Source organism: Trachemys scripta, chromosome 20, assembly GCF_013100865.1.
Source record: "Trachemys scripta elegans isolate TJP31775 chromosome 20, CAS_Tse_1.0, whole genome shotgun sequence".
NCBI lineage: Eukaryota > Metazoa > Chordata > Testudines > Emydidae > Trachemys > Trachemys scripta.
Window position 1 is genome coordinate 7,095,624 of NC_048317.1, and position 19,521 is coordinate 7,115,144.

Here is a 19,521-nt window from a genome sequence, read left to right on the forward strand (position 1 = left end):
TTAAAAATTGACCATAAGGCTCAAAGTACAATCCAGAAATAAAACCTCTCTTTGTCCAAATGTTTCATGGAAATTCTTACTCAGCAAATATCTCCTCTCAACCTTAATCTCTGCGGCTATGAGATTAGTGATTGGCAGGCAAGATCAACATTAATTTTGGGGCACTGGCTCTATGATAGGAAAGGAAATAGGGTCCAGTGGTTGGGGATTTAGTCTGGGAGTTGAGTCCCAGCTTCAGTGTTTATTCCACCTTACTCTCTATAACCTTGGGCAGATCACTCAGTCTCGCTGTGCTTTGGGGCCTCATCTTTAAAATGGGGATAATAATACTGTGGGTCTTGTGAAGATAAAGCCATTAAAGATTGCGAGGGGCTCAGAGACTGGGATAATGAGGGCCATAGTAGTACCTAAAATAGGTAATATAATGGGGGAAAGGAGCGTTAGAGGAAATGAGGGAACAAAACCCAGCAAAAAGCATCTGAACTTCATCTGTCTTAAGGTTTTCTATTGCCCCCCACTCCCCCAATCACTATAGCTTCTTAAATGCTGCATAGGTCTTTTGGACCTGCACTGCAATGACTATAGTAAACTTCAGAGGATTCTGCTCTTTGCCTGTCCCAAGGTTAAGGACAGTTGGTTTGGGTGTGTCTGGAGTTTTAAGAAGAAAGAAAACTTGCTGTTGTTGTGAGAAACCTGTGTCACCGAGGAGGATCCTGCAATGTGTTTTGATGTCCTCCGATAGCTCAATCCATGGTCAAGCCCCCAGGGACGAGAATGCTTTAGCTTTTCCCCTCACACTCCTTGTCCTGGGTTTTGTCAGCTGCTTTGTCCCAGATGAAGTACTTTGGTCTTGGATGGTGGTTTGGTCATTGACGTAGCTGGGTTCTGACCCACTGACGGTTTTGTAAATCAGACTCATCGCCTTGCACTGTCAGCAGAAACTGATTGGGAGCCAGTAGGGGGGATTGGTGCACAGGGGTGATGTGCTGTCAGGGGCTGGTCTCACTGAGGGGTCGGGCTGCTGTATTCCGCACAAACTGGAGCCTATGCATTGCTTCCACTTTCAGCCCCAGATAGAGTAAGTTACAGAAATCCAGTTGGGGTAATAAATGCCTGGATCATTGGGGAGGCCAGAAGATCCTCCTCTGAGAGGAAGGGCAATGTCCCCGCAAGCTGCCACTGGAAGGTTTTCCTTGACATTCTCACTGCCTGGTCAACCAGGGCTAGTGATGAGTCCAGCAGGACTTCAAGGCTTTGCACCACTGTAATAAATAGGGGGCAGATGCCTTTAGTGGGAGGGGAGGTCAGGGTCCTGACTCATGCCAGGAAACATTTTCCCCTCCCAACCAGCATCACTTTGGTCTTGCTTGAGTTGAGTTTGAGCCAGCTTCTTTTTTTCCAGACACTGATCTCCTCTAGGCACTCTGACACCCTTGCAACGGTCTTGGCTGCATCTGCAGAAAATGAGTTACACAGCTGGGTATCATGAGTGCATTGCTGGCAGTGGAACCCACAGCATCACACCACCTCTCCAGCCGCCGCTTGTAAATACTGCAAATGACTAGGCAGGATAATCCTCATGGGACTCTGCAGGGCAGGGCTTTTGGGGAAGAACTGCGGTTGCCCCCCCCACCCCGCACTCTCTGGGTCCTCTTGTAGTGTTATGCTGACTACTCCAGCAGTAGAAGGTGGTCAGCAGTACCTATAGTTCACTCCTCTAACCAGTGCCACGCCTATAAAAGGAGAATGTTGAGTAGGACATTAACAATAGACTAGCTTGGGGGAGGGGAGAGGGGGGAGAGCCAAACTGACCCTTGTGGAAAGGCCTGAGCAAAGTTAATACACTTTTACAGCACTTGGTCTCTTGCACAGCAATGAACAGCACTAATCACAGGGCTGGGTACAATTATTATAATATGGGATTCAGGCCATAACTATAAAATAAGACTGACGTAAGGGCTGCAGTTACTACATGGGCATTTTTGTCACCCTCTAGAAATCATCCCAGAAAGGGTGTTTTCATCCCTCGTTTCCCTCCCTAGCACATCTAATGGGATAGATTTCCCTGCAGGCTAATGGTTATTCTCTTGCCTCTCTTTTCATAATTATTTGGACAACGCCCCATAACTGAGTGCAAAGATATTTTCAAACTGGTTCAGTTGCCACTTGAGGAGGGGAAAGAGGTGAAAAATACGATCACTTTGTGGAAGGCTCATGACTCATTAGCAGCCGGCAGCACAAAGTATAAAAAAAAAAAAAAAAAAAAAAAAAGCCCTAATTAGGGATTAGCTTTTCCCCTGCAAAGTTCAGTTATTTTTAAATTGGTCACATGCACTTTTCCTGACAAACACCACGTTTGTTCTGCTTGTATACCCCAGATCTGTGCAAGGTGGGGTTGGTGGAGCTTGTTCCCATGGGCCCACAGCAAAAGCTTTGCAGGTCGAGTTCCTCACAGCTGCTTCTCTCAGATGTGAATTTCACATATAATCATTGTTTCCTTTGGGACTGGGCTGCTCTTGGAGGGGCCAGGTTAGCCAGGAAATCCATCCTTCTGGAGCCATGTTGCAGTCCTAGGGGTATAGTGATGACTATGTCAAGGTTGCCACTCATACCACAGTAGTTAAGGTGGAACAAATTGCAACTGTTGCAGGGGTCACTAACTAGGCCACAGACCTTTTGGTGTAAGGGAAGGAGAGATGAAAGGGATGGGTGCAGTATTAGACCCTACTGAAGGGTGAGGGTAAAGACACCATAGCCCCTAGATAACATTAAACATACCATGGAGTAAACAGGCAAGCTGAGGAAAGGGCCAAAACCGGGAGCAATCGGAAAATATAGTTTACTTCAGTCATAGTTTAGATCTAAGTAAAGAAGTTTAAGAGGAGGGACGGTGTGGGTGAAAGAAAATTGAAGTTTGGGGAATCAGAGCCCTGCTCATGGGGAAATCCAGGCTACACAGTATCCACATTTCCAGTCCAGAAGCCTTTTTGTTTATTTGTTAAGCAGCAGCAAGACACTCAGCATTGTACAAATCACAGAATACACACCCTAAGAACGGACCATGTGAATGAAATAGATACAGTAAACAGATATGGGGACAGAAAATTTGTGTCCACATCCGATCAGCAATGTGCAAAAATGGTCCGCGGCTATCTACAGCTTTGCAGGGCTCTACAAACACGTACTAGGAAGCCCATAGGAGACAGGGGCTAGTTTCCAGAGAGTGAGGTTTAAAATCCTTCTAGCCATTTCTAGAAGTTGGCAAAAAGTCATCCGTCTTTAGGTGGAGCGTTTTGAGCCTCTAAGAAAGGTTGCATTTTAAAGAGCAATCAGGCAGGCTACACAGTTAGAAAATACATCTGCACAATAACTTAAAACATGGGTAACTTGTTTGTCACATAGCACTGTAACACAGAAAATTAGCTTCTGCTTTCTTGCAAGGTTTGTAGCCCACCCCTTTGTTTTAACACAATAATATTGCAAGCTGCAGGCTGACAGGATGTATAGCTAGCCATTACAATGCATCATGTCAAAGATCTGCCAACTAATAGCTCTGACAAGATGCATAACCGCTCCTTCAGTGGCTTTAGGATGCATCATTAGGAGATGAATGGAATCTTGAGAGCAGAGGATGATTCAAGCTATCCTCCTGGCTCGCATACACAACACTCATACTGCAGCTATTCTGGCAGCCTGCTTTGACATTCCCCTTCCCCTAAAGGTTCTGTGTCTGTCTGGGAATGTTTGTGTTTCTCATGCATCCTCCTATGCATGAGAGTTGTAAATTCATCTGGGATTAAACACTATCTCCAGTAGCTTTGGATCCACTCACTTATAATTCTGACAGACATACACAAAGTATCAGAGTGGTAGCCGGGTTAGTCTGTATCAGCAAAAATAATGAGGAGTCCTGGGGGCACCTTAGAGACTAACAAATTTATTTGGGCATACGCTTTCATGGGCTAAAACCCACTTCATCATATGCATGCAGTGGGAAATACAGTAGGAAGATTGTGTGTATACACACACACACACACCATGAAAAAATAGGGGTTGCCATACCAACTCTAAAAAGAATAATCAATTAAGGTGGGCTATTATCAGCAGGAGAAAAAAAAAACGTTTGTAGTGATAATCAGGATGGCCCATTTCAAACATTTGACAAGAAGGTGTGAGTAACAGTAGAGGAAAAATTAGCATGGGGAAATAATAAATTTGTTAGTCTCTAAGGTGCCACAAGTACTCCTGTTCTTTTTGCGGATACAGACTGACACGGCTGCTATTCTGAAACCTGTCAGTTTTTAGTTTGTATAATGACCCATCCACTCCCAGTCTAAACTCTGCTCTGCTAGGTGTGGGCTTTTTGCACCTGAGAGGCAGAACTTTTCTTCTCAAATTGTATCTTACATTTACTTGTTTTATAAATACAGACTAATAAAACTGCATCAAACAATTAAAGACCCAATATCTTTTTATTTTCCAATTGAGACTTATAAACAACAAGCCAGAGCTTGACACAAGGCATTTACTAGGAATGAATGACCAACAGAGGGTTAATGACCCTGACCCAGGCTATCAGTTCCCCAATTATGCTCAGGAAGTGTCCCCTTGATTAGCTTTGTCATCATTCATGAAACAATAAGACTGTGCTTTGCTTCCAGGATACATCAAGTTTCAGGACTTCAGTTCAAAGCACCACTGTGGTACCAGGCTACCTGCAATAAAAGGGGAAAAGAACAGTCATGAAATTGGAAGTAATCTCTCCCTCCTCATTCCGTTGCACTGACTTTATATTATTGTATATAACTTGCACCTCTTCTGAAGATCCTGTAAAGCCCTGAAAGGTGAGTGGTGAAGCTTAAAAGGTTTTTACTTACCATTTTTCAGATAGTGAAACTGAGGCACGGACTTGCCCATGATCACACAAGAATTCAGGAGTGCTGATATCCCCGATTGGCAGCAGATTAGATGGAACTCCCAATCTCTTGCTTTAACCATTAGACTATACTCCTGTCCAAGACCTCAGTAGTAGAACCTAGGAGTCCTAACTCCCACTCCTCCAGATGTAAGCTCATAGTGCCAGTTCTAACCAATAGACCCCACACTCACTTCCATTTTAATGCTGTGATTGCTGGGGTTTTAGATTTAAAAAACTGACCAAACCCATCATGGCTAGAATAGGAGATTAGTTTTTTTTTACAAGGGATGCTGGAAATGCCCCCAGGCTCCCATGTGATGGGGCTCAGGAGCCAATTTTAATAAAATGCAAAGGGAAAGGTTCATTAAAAAGCGATGATTCTTTCGTTTAAAGATGACCCCCTAATCTCAATGCAGACACCCCCTCCTCCAAACACACACCAGGGCAAGCGCGTGGGGGAGGCAGAGGGGAAGGGAGAAAGCTGGGGGGGGGGGGAGAGAATTACATCCTGCCCAGAGCCAGGCACCGCATCCTGCTGGTGTAATCCTCGCCCCACCGCTCCCCTCTAATCAGACAGTCACAATGGGGCCTTTCTCTCCCCAGCCTGCTCCCGGGCTCGGAGCCTCCGCAGAGCCCGGGGTGGTTGGCTCGGAAGCACGGTGCCCCTCCCCAGCCTGGAGGAGGAGATAACCCCCCCCCCATTTTAACCTGCCCCCCACAATACAGCCCTCCTCTGGCCCACGCACCTCCCCTTCCTCAGGGGCAGCTCAGCTTCCTAGCCCCACACTCCCTACCCTCGGGGTCAGCCCCCTTCCTCCGCTAGGCATCTCTCCGAGGCCCTCCCACCGACCTAGGCCGCCGCCGGCTCCTACCTGCCGCCGCGCTCCCTGGCAGCGGGCCGGGATGGACAGCTCAGCCCGGGCCCCTCTCCGGTGCGCCCTGCGCGGGCTGGGGAGCGCACTCTGCGGAGCGTCCGCGGAGCCCCGGGCCGGGGCCGGGCAGCCGGGGAGGCGGAGTGAGGGGCCGGGGGCAGAGCCTCTCCACACCCCAGCGCGCTCGGCAGGCCCCGCCCGCTCCACACACGCCCGCCCGCCCGTCCGGGAGAAACTTTCCCCGGCTGCTTCCTTGGCGCCTTGTGCAGCCGGGCGCAGAGCGGACCCGGAGCAGAACAGCCCCGGGGGGACGGGGAGCCTGGGCTGGGGCGCACGGGGAAGGGGGAACGCGGGGGGTGTCCCGGGGCAGGTGAGGGGGGCCCGGAGCCCTGGGCGCAGGGGAGAAGCGGGAGCCTGGCTGCCAGGAATCCAGAGGCAGTGGCGGGCTGGGGCGCACGGGAGAGGAGGCTCCGGCGTGGGGCACGGGAGACTGGGAGGGGAGGCGCTTCACCCCACCCCGGATGGGGCGCTCGCGTCCTGCGGTGGCTCCCCCGGGCGGAGCGTAGCCGAGGCGAGCTCTCCCCGTGAAGCGGGGCTTTCGGCGACCCACCCTCCCCTGCCCGGAGATGTCCGGGAGGCGCTCGCAGGAGGCACCTGCGGCGGGTGAGGACACCTGGCTCCCCGCCGGCGGACAGGAAAAAGGGGACGTGCCTTCCGCGCAGGGGCCCCCGAGGAAGAAGAAGCCCAAGTCTGGCTCCTCCAGCCTGCGCTGGGCTTTCAGCTGGCTTCGGGGCAAGAGGAAGAAGAAGAAGAGCAGCGGCTCCAACGCCCACCATGGGGCGCCCCCAGCGGAGGGGGAGGCGCCCTCTAAGGGAAAGAAGCAGGAGGAGCGAGCCAAGAAGGGCAAAGGTAGGGCAGGGGCTGCCCTTGGAGGAGTGGGTGCCTGGGTGAGGGGCTGTTTGCTGGCTGGGTCTCTCCTCCCTCCCCTTCATGCCACCGAGACTTTCCCCTCTGCCCCCTATGCTGGTGTGTGGCCAGCCTTGAGGAGCCCTGCGAGGGGACTAGCTGCTCGTTGCCCTCGCTCGTGTTATGGCTACTGCAGCAGGCCCGTTCCGGTTCCCTGTAATCGGGAATGCCAGGCGCCCTGTGTAATCTCATTCCTCCCCTAAGGGATGTTGCCGGTTCACTGGGTATGTTCTCTCTCTGCTGAGTCAGAAGGTCACATAGACTGGAAGAAACCTGGAGCAAATCCAGATTCCTCCTCCTCCGCATGGTGTTCGCGGGAGTTGGGCTGCTCCAGGTGTGGCCTCTTGCTGGCGGCCTACGGCCTACTGCCAACATCCCCAGCCAGGCCGAGGTGCTGGCCTTGGTGACCTGGATGTAATTCCTCCCCACTACTTCAGGGTGGCGGTAGGGGCTGCTCTGCTCCTGGAGGCAGGCCTTCAAAGCCTGGATGTAAGATCATAGCTGAAAATGCCAAAGGCCTGTTAGATCAACAACTCCACCCTTCTGCAGGGCAGGATACGATCCCTCAGAGAGGGCACAGCTCCCAAACCCATGCTATACTCATACCCTCCACTGCTCCAGTGTGTGATGTTATGTGGTGCCATGCTACGAGGAGCTCAGCCCTTCATCCCAGGATTATACACCCTCTTCCAGCCCTCACTGCTAGGTGATGCTGTGTTGCTGGAGGTGCTGTTCTTCTTAACATGGCCTTTCTCCATTTGCATATGGCCCAGTATACATGTACTGCTCGAGGTGTTGTCCCTTCTAATCTGGAGGTATTCTGCCAGTTCTGGGATGTGGTGTTAGGGACCCTATGTATGCTAGTGTCTCCGCCCACCTGTTAGGACATCAAAATGAAGTCTCTCCTGCCTGGCGTTTTGGAAAAGGGGATCCAGATTCATGTGGTAATCCATTCAGAGGCGTGCCTCACACCATGATTCATTGTCCAGTATTAGTGTCCTGGTTCCCTCGCTGGGCATTAATTAGTTTAATTTGCAGGTATCCATAATGTGGGGAGTTGCTGTTTTTATCAACACTCAGTTGCTCTTTTACTGGTCTGTCAGTTATTGCTTTCAAGAGCATACCGAGAGCTGTGCTAAGAGGGGACAGCCATGGAAATGCAAGTTGCTCTTTCAAAGAGATCTTTGGAAGGTGGCTGAGTTTTCACCTAACAGTCTCATAAGATGCTACCAGCACGTCCCATCAGACATGTCTGGCTGCAGCTTTCCCCTAATGCTAGGTGCTCAGATTCCACGCTGATGGGCAAAGCATAAGAACCTGAATATAATAGTCCACCCAGTGTGATATTCCTCACTGCGGTGCCCCACCAATACTGGCATCAATTCCGTTCCTAATTTTCAAAACCGGGCCTATACAACCAGTCATTGCCAGAGTTGGGATCAGAACATAAGAGACCCCGGCTCTCATTCTACTAGACATGCACCTTTCTTATGGACACTGGCCGTGTGTTGTTAATGCCAGCTAGGAGTCCAGCATTATGCTTCCAACATCACTGGCCAGCTCTTTGACAAGTGTAAACTGGATATCTGCTCCGTGCCCACTCAAACTGCCTTAAATGCCCCACTTCCCGAGACCCGTAAACTAGCTGCATGCCTTACTCTGCTCTGCTGTGAGTATGAAACCATCTCCCTTTTGCGTGGGAGGCTGCAGGCCGTGTATGTGTGTGCCATGGAGCATGTACACCGGGCTTAGAGTTCCTTGCCATGTTTCCGTAGTGCAGTCATTTCTTGGTGTGACGGGGAGAGAGGTGTGGATTGGTAGAAACAACATGCATATGAAATTATTGCAGTTTGTGTGCCTGATTCAATCACTTTGTCTGTTCTAATAACATGCTCGCTTCCAAAATGCAAAACATGAAGGGACCACACCCTGTTTAACCCTTCCTATCCCAGCTGCTTTGCTATTTGCATTCTAATGATGTGGCCATGAAGGCAGCATGGACCAGGGGACTAAGCACTGGGATGCAAGATAGGAAGCCCGGTCCATTACTGACTTCTTATGTGACCTTGGTCATGTCATGGTGTGTGTTTCAATGTCGTAGTCCTCTGTAAAATGAGGGGAGTAAACACTTGCCTACGTCACTGAGGGGCTGCTGTGCAGATTCTTCAATAATGTTTGGGCAGCGCTTTGAAGATGGAAAGAGTGACAGCTATCAAAGTGCTAAGTTATTGATTAGTTTCTTATGTGCACTGGAGTCAGGTAACACTCAGCTGCCACTGCCTGAAATACTGACTGGTATGGAGGGTAGGTCTGCCTTTAGCTGATGACAGGGGTGAACCTATCAGTAATATGTTTTGCCTGAGCCTGTGAATTTTCCAGTTACCAAGCAGGAGGCGACAGGCCAGGACTGATGGAGGAACAGTCTGGAGTTAGGCAGGTCTGGGTTGGCCTCTAGGGTTCTGATTGTACAGGTTGCTGGTGGTGTCTGCTGATCTTTTTATATTTCTCTGGTTTTGGGAGGTACTTCAGGCCCTTCCAAAGATCAGCCTGGAATCCTGGGAAGTAGCATGTCCTGCAGCAGAGATGGAACCCAGGGTTGTGACTCTTCATCTTTGCCTCGCATGCCCTGGCCCATTATGAAGACTTAGATTTGGTTATGGAAGGAGTGGCTGGGATGCATGTGGAAACATTTCCTCCTGTGTCCACGCTGGGATAAGAGCCCTTCTCCCCTGGGGAGGGGGTGCAGACATAGGTTAGAAATGGCAGGAGTGTACAGGGTCTGAAGAGTGAACAAATCATTCCAGTGAAGTCAAGGGAGGTATGGGTCAGGGCTGGGTCAGGATCTAGTTCCCCTGAGGTTTGGTCTCTGTTCAGGATTTGGGTGTAAACAAGGGCTGGGTGACTGAGCACTGAAATAACCAGAATGTAAAAATGGAGGAAGTCCCATAATGGAGAACTCAGTGATCCGTCTAGTCAAATATTCTGACTCTGATTGGCCAGTACCAGCTGAGCTGCGTCAGAGAAAGGTGAAATTAATTCTGCAGTAGGCAGTTCTTGGATCACCGACCCATGGGGAAACTTTCTTCCTTTCCCCCCCATGAGTCAGAGGTGGCCTTGTGCCTTGAAGTAGGTGGGTATTAGATCCCTTCCAAAAGTGGTGTGTGTGTTTTTTTTTTAAATCCTCTCTTTTGTATCCCTGGATGTTCTAATTATCCATCAAAACGTCCAAACTTTAACCAAAAAAAGAAAGAATCCTGCTAAGCTCTTGGCTGCTATGATACCTTGTTGCAAGGAGCTCACAAGCTAACTCTGTGTTGCATGAAAGGTATTTCCTTCTGCTGGTTTGAAACTTGCAACCCTGGTGTGTTTGACTCCCTGGCTTGAGGTACCTTCTTCCCCTATTCTCCTCTGACTGCTGCTGTTTTATTGCTTTACCAGCTCAGGCCTTGTGCTATGGGAGCCCCTCCCTGTCCCTACAAAGTACTATTACCCCTACTGTTACTTTTAAACAGCAAAATCTTCCATACAGCTGCTTGGCCAAGTTCCTCTCTCCTGTTTATTCAAAGAAATAAATCTTATCACTGAAATCTCTGTTGGCACCTGGAGAATGGAAGGGTACAGTGAGTCTAGTTAACCCGTAAGGGTTACTACAGTATTAGAAGGATACAATCTAGTGAAGGGGACTCCATCACCACGCTTCTGTCTGAAAATAATTTACCTACTGTTGTTACAAATAACTACTAAGATCACGGGAAATGAGACGAACCAATCATATTTCTTTTTATTCAGTTTGTTGATCCCATCTAATCTATCTATCTTAGGTACTTATATGGCCTCCGTTACTGTGGCGTTTGAGCATTTCAGTCTTTCATGTGTTCGTCTGCACAACACTGCTGTGTGGTAGGACAGTGTTGTTATCCCCAGTTTTGAGCTGGGGAGCTGAAGCATGGAGAAATGAAGTGACAAGATATCTATGATGAAGCAAGGAATTGCTCTCAAGTGCCACGCTAGTGTCCAAACCACTGAACCCTTGAGCATTTGACTGTACTTTGGGTGTAGTCAGAGTCACTGTTTCCTGTGGGTAGTCAGTAACAGAGGGTCCTGTGGCACCTTTAAGACTAACAGAAGTATAGGGAGCATAAGCTTTTGTGGGTAAGAACCTCACTTCTTCAGATGCAAGTAATGGAAATCTCCAGAGGCAGGTATAAATCAGTGTGGAGATAACGAGGTTAGTTCAATCAGGGAGGGTGAGGTGCTCTGCTAGCAGTTGAGATGTGAACACCAAGGGAGGAGAAACTGCTTCTGTAGTTGGATAGCCATTCACAGTCCTTGTTTAATCCTGATCTGATGGTGTCAAATTTGCAAATGAACTGGAGCTCAGCAGTTTCTCTTTGGAGTCTGGTCTTGAAGTTTTTTTGCCCTTAAGATGGCTACCTTTACATCTGCTATTGTGTGGCCAGGGAGGTTGAAGTGTTCTCCTACAGGTTTTTGTATATTGCCATTCCTGATATCTGACTTGTGTCCATTTATCCTCTTGCGTAGTGACTGTCCAGTTTGGCCAATGTACATAGCAGAGGGGCATTGCTGGCATATATAACATTGGTGGACGTGCAGGTGAATGAGCCAGTGATGTTGTAGCTGATCTGGTTAGGTCCTGTGATGGTGTTGCTGGTGGTTGTGGGTAGTCAGTTTCTCCAGGGGTTGTGTGGGGGTTTTCACTTGGGGACGAGAAAGAAGAAAAGCATTTAAAAAAAAAAATTGTGATTGCAAATCCACCCCAATAGTTAAGGTGTCCCTTTAACACTTTAGTACCGCTGTGAAAGTGCATGTGTACCAGCGCCACATTTTAGGAGGACCATTTGACTAGAACATCATTGAGGAATGATGTCCTAGTGCTTTTGCCCCATCTTTTGGGGGGTTGATATAGGTTTCACAATATTACTTCTGAAGGGTTTTAAGAATGAAGGAGTTGATGTTCCAAACATTTTCAGTTACTCATTTTTTTGTATTAATTTGGCCCAACAGCATATAGACTCCTCACTGTGTTGTTAAAAATAAAATACTAAATACACTCAATGAGAGAGAGCTTGTTGGAAATTACATATGATTTGGTTTGTTGTTTGCCATGGTGAGCCAATATAACCTAATTGTATTGGAGGATCCCTGGTGCAGGGTTGTGATATAGCAGAAGTGATGCTGTTATCCCTGTGCTGGAGATTCCTGGGTGCTAGACTACCATATATCAGTGAAGATGCAGTTGTGAGTTGTGCTGAAGGTTCCTAGGTGCTGTGCTTTAACAGCACTATGTCAGGACTAAAAGTCCATGGATGCTGCTCGTGATAATAGCTGAGATAGTGAAGTTGAGTCTGAATGCTGCAGGTTCCTAGATCCGTTGCTATAATATAATCGAGACATCCTAGTTCTCTGCAGATGCAGCAGTTGTATCCTAGTGCTAAGGGTTCAGAGTTCTGCAGCCATGTGGACATTCCTGCATGCTGCCTCGGAGTCTCTCATTCAGGGGAATTGTTTCGGTGTATTTGGTAATGAACTTGTTAATCTGCAGAGAGCAAAGAGTGACATTTCAGAAAATCTGAACAACAGGAATCCACTGGCTGGTCTGAGCTGGAAACTGTAAGCTTCTCTGCTGAACAAAGAGAGGTGTGTCTGCCAGCCACAGCCATTCCACCTGGAGACAACTGGAAGAATTACTCTTGCAAATAATGTTCCATAAGATCCGATAAAACTATTTTGCTGGAGTCGGGTTTCTCTTCATAAGGACGGTTTTATTTCATAAGACAATATGATCATTGACTATGTCTCCAGCACCGAAAGAAACAGAAACCTCTGAAAGGTGAAGAGCCGAGCAAACTGTCTACCTGCCAAACTGGAGTTCATGCCGTTGGGTTTTGTGTGTCTGCTGCTACAGGTGATGAACACCTGAACACCTCAGCTGGAGCATGGGGGAACCCACCTCTTTGGGTGCTAGTTCTGCCATCAGTCATAGCAACACACACACACAAACCTGGGGGCCTGGATTCAGGCTTTGCAGGACATGAGTGGAAACAGTTCTGGTTATTTTTTTCTGTTAAAGGTTTGGGATCTTAAACATTTTTTGTGTTACCTTTTTTCCTTCTGAGTTCCATTTCCCCTTTAAGAGATCATCCTAGTAGCCCAGATCATGCTCTGTGTCTGTTCATTGGCATATCGAGGGTAGAAAATTGTAGGGCTGGCTTTTCTGCTCCTTCTGCCAAGAGAGAAGGGTCCCATCACTGTAGGACTTTGACTCATTGGTATAATGGGGCAAAAGCTAGGCTACAATGACTGTGGAGATTGTAACCTTTCTCGGCACAGTAAGGAGGAGAGCCCTATAGGTTGAAGGACTAGTACTAAAACCTCAAATTGTGCACTTTGATGCAGAGTTTTGGACTGGAAAGGTGCCAGATTGGTAGCCCTGGGAACTGAAGATGTTTCTTTAGCCACAGAACAGGTCTGGCCTAGGCTTGGTGGGGCGAGCTTTCCTGCTCGTTGCCCAATCAGTGGGCTTCAGTTCTGACTGGAAGGAAACAGCTGTGGGGGTGAAGAGGGCAGCTCAATCTCCGATTCTCCGTGAGGCCTTTGGCCATCCTCCAGGGTGCCCAGTTGGTGTCAGGTCTGTGATGTGGATGCTTACAGGAACTGGACTGAGACCATCAACTCATCTCACGTAGGCCACTAAACTACCATCAGCAGGGAACTACTGGCCGCTAGGGCCCCAAGCTGTGTTCGAACTGGTCACCGAGTGGTGAAAGGCTCTCACCACCAACCCCCGAACCATTTGGTCCCCTTGATGAATAACTAGGGGGTTTCTTCCACAGCACATGCTAGAGGCAGAAAGGCCCCTGGCGCTGCATCCCCTGGTTTTGTAGCAATGTGAGTGTGCTTCCTTGATGTGAATGACATGGTGGGAGAGGCTGTGATGCTTCCGGGCTGCCGGAGTGTGTTCTGAGAGGACTCTGGAGTGCAATGTGGTCAAATCTGAGTCCAGAAGGCAGAGATGGACGTGGCCAGCGGCAGCTAGTGTGCCGACGTGACTGTGCTGGGGGCTTTGCCGTGGATCTTGTGACAGGATCTGTGCAAACAGTAAGCAGTTGGGTAATGAGCTGCTCTCAGTGGGTAGGTAGGTGGTGGGGCTCCTGGCTGATCTGGATTGTAATGAAGAGTGACACTCATACACTGAGACAGAAGGGGCCATAGAGGCAGCAAGGTCTGAAACTAGTGAGGTCAGCAGCTCCCTGGGCTCCGCAGATTGTCTGTATGTGGCATATAAACCTGGCCAACCCAGGGGCCCCACTGTCCTTAATCCCAGAAAACACAGACTCAGTCCAGCTCCGAGGCTTCCGCACCCCTGCGGGGCCTTCTGTGCCTCAGAGCTTTATGTGCAGGTCCTGAGCCTCGTGGACATGCCCATGCCCATACCCTGATCACTGGGATCAGAGGCAGTGACGTCTTGGTGCTGTGCAGAGTGTCTGAGCCAAGGGCTCGGGGTCCTGGGGGAGCACATGTTCCTGGTCTGGGCACTGACGGGTTTCTGTCTTGGGGGCAGGAAAGGAAGATTCAGGCTGTATCCAGACCAGCTGGTCCTTTTCATGGTAAGAGAGGAGCAAATGTGTCATGTGGAAAATCTGTTGCATGCAACGTCCTTTTTGCACTCTGCTATCGAGTGCCCTACTGTGTCATGCGGAGGAGAGGGGGGAGTCTGGAGTGGAGAGGTTCCTTTCTTTTGCCACAGTGAAGCCACTGCGTGAGGACACCTCCTTTACTGGGGTCAGATCCTGCGAACCTGCAGGGGAGAGGCTGCGGCCAGGGCAGCCCTTTCCGTCCTTTCGTCATGGAGACTCAAGAATGCGGTGCAGGCATGTGACTCTAGCCTGAGTGCCCCCTCCCCAGCTGGAGTGACCTTGCAATCTGGTGAGAAGTCTGTGTTGTAAACTAGGGTGTAGCGCGCAATGGGATCACAGAGGCTGAGCTGTTGCCCACCAATCCTCTCACATCCCCAGCATCTTCCAAGGCAGAACTGCCACCAGACAGACTGACATTTTGGATGCAGCTGCTGTTAGTTATTTGTATTACAGCAGCAACACCTAGAGGTCCCGGCCCCATGGTGCTAGGTCCTTGCCCCATAGAACTTTCAGTCTAAGTCAGCAAGACAGGCCGTGTGTGGAAGAAAGGACGAGGAATCATCTCCATTGAACTGTGGGGAGCTGAGGCTCAGAGATGGTGATTTTCCCAAGGTCGCACAGAGTGTCTGTGGCAGATTTGGGAATTTAACCTACAGCCCCTGATTCCCAGGCCTGTGCCTTAGCCACAAAGCCGCCCTTCCTCCTTAGCAGAATGTCTGATTAATCACGTAAACATTGTCCTTAGGGAGTGCATCTCGTGTGCCCATGACTCTGACCAGCTGACCCCTCCCTGCCCTGTCACCATCTCATTTTCAAATTCAAAGAAGAGGAGAAAGCTACATTTCAGCCAGGCCTTGAATCTGACATGCTGCTTTTCTGGATTAGTACCCTTCACAATCTCCTGTCTCGGGGCTTCTCTGCAGAGAGGTTACACTGGGTTAACTCTTGAATTGGTTCATTCAAACCAGTGCAGCTGTGTGTGTGAACACTCTTATTGCACTGTCAACCTAGTTCACATTGTTTTAATTTGCACCACTGGATGACACGAGCCAGGCAGGTGGCGATGTAAGTGTCCGTGCACAAAGTGACATCCATTTAATCTGTCTCAAATCCCCCCCTCGATTTGTATTGCTGTAGCTTCATGTGAAGAGCGGGCTCTGGAGGGCAAGTGGGCTGTATGTGTGCTCTCCTAGCTGGGAGTCTGTATTGAGACCTGTTTGCCTGTCTTGGGTACTTATGTGGTCCCCATCTCCATAGTATCTGAGTGCCTCACGGCCTTTAATGTATTTATCATCTCAGCCCTCCTGTGTGCCCATTGTACAGATGGGGAACTGAGGCACAGAAAGACTAAGTGACTTGCTTTCAAGGACCCTTCCGCTATCGCCCTCACCTGGCTCTGCTGCTGCTTCTGCTAGAGCGGTGAGGGTGGGCTGGATGGGTGTGTGATTGCCGGAGCGGTGACCCCACCCTGGCTGATGGGGGTGAGGGGACGTTCATGGGGAACGGTCCCAGCTGTAATGTGAGCCTGGGGGCTGTGCTGCACACTGGTGGGGGCAGGATCCCCAGGAACTACCTTGTTGCGGGCCCACCGAATCCTAAAGCCAATCCTGGCCATCACCCACTTTGTATCCTACTCTCTGGCAGAGCCATGGACTCTACAACCAACCTGACGGGGAGGGGGCGGGGTGTGGGCAGAGAGAGAGAAGGCAGCAGAGCTGCAGGGGCAGAGAGGGAGGGTGAGAGAGGACAACCCATCCCAGCTATTCTCCTGGAGGCCCCTCCTCTGTGTCAGCCGTGATTGGCTCCAGGGCTGAGGGAGAGCACAGCCTGTGGAAGGCTGAGGGCTTGACGGTCGCTGGAGGGATGGGAACCGGAGCTGAGCGCCGGCTCTCTGGAGCTGGAAGCAGGCCAAGGTGAAGCCTGTTTGGTGCAGTCATGTAGCACCCCGTGCTTCCTCCACCCAGGAGAGGGGGAGGGAAAGTGCCGCTTGCACACTCTGACACCATGGGCAACATGCACCACAAGAGGAACCCCCCGCATGCCAAGGCCAGGTCCTTCTGGCATTTTGGCCGCACAGGGAAGCTGAAGACAGGTAGGAGCCTGAAGCAGGGGCCCAGCCAGGGTGTGGGTGGGAGAGGGCGGGACTCTGTCGATGGCAGCTCCAGCGGGGCTGGTATGGCTCACGCACAGTACAACAGTATTCTGCAGTCACGAGCCACAGCCTGTTGCTGGCAGGATGGGCGCCCAGGCTCTGGGGCTGGCACTTTGGGCACAGTCCCTCCTATGTGCCCAGAAAGTTTGTGCCCATGCCCTTGTACCCAAGATTGGGCTGCTGTGGGTAGGAGGCGGTGTCTGTATTGGTGCTGTGCGATGTGGGGGCTTCGTGCAGGTACCCAAGGATTCTTTTAGCAAGGCTGGAAGGAGCCTGGGTGGGTCTGAGGTTCCCGGAGCTCTGCAATCTGCCACGGTTACTGGGGGCTGGGTCTCGGAGCGCTGGAGCTGAAAAGATCCTAATCTGCTTTGGGACTGGTGAAATTCTCACCGTGTTCTCTCCCAGAGACCCAGGCTTTTCAGCATTGTCAGTGCAATTAACATCCACTGAGTTAGTTACCGATTTGTTTTTCTCTCTTCTCAGCTAGTCGATGGCCCCAGTGGTTAGGGCCGGTGGTAGGGAGCCAAAACTCCTGGGTTGTATTCTCACCTTTGCCATTACCTCGCTGTGTGGTCTTGAGCAAGTTGCTTTCCTCTCTCTGTGCCTCAGTTTCCCTATTTGTAAAACTGCACCGGGTTTAATGACTGTCTGCAAAGTGTCTTGAGATCCTTGTATGAAAGTGACTTGCTGTGAATGGGCTGTTTACAGGCACAATGTTCTTACCTGGACTTTTCATTCTCCCTGGTTAAGCACAATATTGATTTCCATTTTTGTTCTCCTGATGTCTCTGTCCAGCCCACACCATGAGGAGTGGGGAGGGAAAGGAGTGGATTTTCCTTTGATTTATGCTTTCCCCCTCGTTCCATGCTGGGAAGACACCTCCACTGCAGAAGGCTGCAATATAAAGGCAGAAAGTAAAACTCAGAACAATACCCCGTTATTGTTGGCTGGCTGTGGGGGGTACAAATTCCACTGCTTTCTCTGCTCTGGTTCCGTGGATTCAGAGTGTGAAAAGTTTAAGAACTCCAGAAGTGAGGGCAGGGGTGGTGAATGGGCCATCTCCCTCCTTGCTGGATTTGGGTATCAGGGGAGACAGGGGCTTGATTCCTTGCCAGTTGAACATGTTTCAGAGGTACCAGACCTCCTAGGGTACCCCCTCCCCCACGAAGATTCCCCCATCAGTTCAGTAGCTGAACTGGAGCAAGCTGGAAATCTATGAAATTAAAGTTCTTGTGATAGTTTTGTCCTGGTTCAGCCACTGAAACTGGCCCATCCTTTTAGATGTTGCTACATTTGCAATTGTTCCCTCAGCCCTGTGTGTGTGTGTGTGTGTGTGTGTGTGTATAAGTAACAGGGGAATGGGGGGGTCAGTCTGTGCTTGAGTAGGAATCTAGGCTGGAAATCAGAAGATGATTTCTAACCATCAGAAAAGGGAATCATGGGGGGGTAAACCAGTGGGAGTCGTGGGGGGCAAACAACCTGACTAGTTTTAAGGAGGAGCATGATAAGGTTATGAATGGGATGACATGATGGAGTTGCTTGAGGTGGCAGGGGACTGAGCCTGAAGGTGTGGGAGGTCCCTGCCAGTTTTATGTTCCTGGGTTTGGCAAAAGCCCCCAGAAGTGGGGCCCTCTTGTCTAATGGATCAGGGTGGGTTTAGCCTGGAAACCTGGCTTCTTGTGCTGCTTCTGACGCTGCCTCGCTGTGAGAGGCCTCGTTCCTCCTCTTTGCCCCGGAGTTTCCCCGTTGTGGTACAATGCTGTGAGAGCTCTGCATAGAGAAGTGCCATGCACATGCAGAGTCTGAGAGTTGGGCTTTATCCCCCTTCTAACGATCACCGAAACAGGGAGACTCCCCACTGGGAAAGACCATCTGGCCCGAACAGACCTGTGTGTGGGGACTGACAAACTGAGCTGCTCTCCTACTTGCTGCTTTTTACATTTCATACCCAAGTACGATCCAAGCAAATGAGCAATAATATCCAATGCCTGCAATATACCAGTGCAGCCCCAGCCTCCTGGAGGCCAGTGAGTGAGACCTGGCTTGGAAGGATCCTCTGGGAGCTGCCCTGAATCCCAAATTGTGTGCTTTGTGAGAGCAAAGCGGTCCCCCATTTCAGCGTGTGCACTTCTCTGCACACTCTGGTCCATTAGACAAGAGCGCCCCACTTCTGGGGGCTTTTGCCAAACCCAGGAACATAGGACTGGGAGGGACTTCCCACGCCTTCAAGCCCAGTCCCCTGCCACCTCAAGCAACTCCATCATGTCATCCCGTTCATAACCGTATTATGCTCCTCTTTAAAACTAGTCAGGTTGTTTGCCCCCCACGACTCCCATTGGGAGGTTGTTCCAGGACCTCCCTTTTCTGATGGTTAGAAACCTTCTGCTTGGGGCATTTTAAAACTAGATTCGTTCAAACATCAGAGCAGTGATTCTTGGGACCAGTCCTGTATTGGCTGAGGAGAGGGAAGAGGGCATAGATGGGATCTAATATGTTTTTTCCATCTGTCATTTCTCTGCTTCTCTCAGAGGATCGGGTTCTCCCATGCACAGCTCTGGTTGCTCAGAGAGCACCAGTTGTACCCTACAAAGTCTTTGTAGGGAGAGAGTTTGGATTCCCCCATGCACATAAACACTCCCCAAGATGTATCCAGAAGGGGAGTGTGTCTCCTATTGGCCATGTGGGTGAATTTTCTAGCCAGTGCCTGGGTGTGTTACCCTGCCCTGCTCACACCTGAATGCTTTGCTGGTTCAGACAGTGTGTTTTGGGGGGAGACACGGGTGGCAAGGGGGCTCCTGCTGATAGGCCCTGCTGGAATCACACACTGTCTGACAACACTTGATCCCCCTGCTTCGTTCTTTCTTTACTGTCAGCATGTTGTACAGGTGTGGCTGGAATGGGCTAACTAGACTGTCCGCAAGGTAAACATGCACTGGGCCCGGATTCAAAATCTTC

At 50.1% G+C, this 19,521-nt stretch overlaps 1 protein-coding gene and 1 long non-coding RNA gene across 4 annotated transcripts in view; one reads left to right on the forward strand and one right to left on the reverse strand.

Moving 5' to 3' along the window:
• Positions 1 to 4,456: 4,456 nt before the first annotated feature.
• Positions 4,457 to 5,605, reverse strand: LOC117868433. The gene is made up of 2 exons (XR_004643626.1): positions 4,878 to 5,605; positions 4,457 to 4,715 (listed from the first exon to the last, which is right to left on the reverse strand). It is a non-coding gene; the product is annotated as an uncharacterized LOC117868433 (long non-coding RNA).
• A 552-nt stretch (positions 5,606 to 6,157) lies between these two features.
• KIAA1522 (KIAA1522 ortholog) overlaps positions 6,158 to 19,521 on the forward strand; it is a 53,467-nt gene continuing 40,103 nt past the window's right edge. For 2 of the 3 annotated variants that reach the window (XR_004643625.1, XM_034754358.1), the window contains exon 1: positions 6,158 to 6,699. Coding sequence is in view for 2 of the 3 variants with exons in the window: in XM_034754358.1 (XP_034610249.1) it covers positions 6,417 to 6,699 (283 nt within the window). In the remaining variant the exon portion in view is untranslated. Of the gene's footprint in view, positions 6,700 to 16,257; positions 16,507 to 19,521 lie in introns of those variants that run through there. The other variant, XM_034754359.1, reaches the window with a different exon arrangement.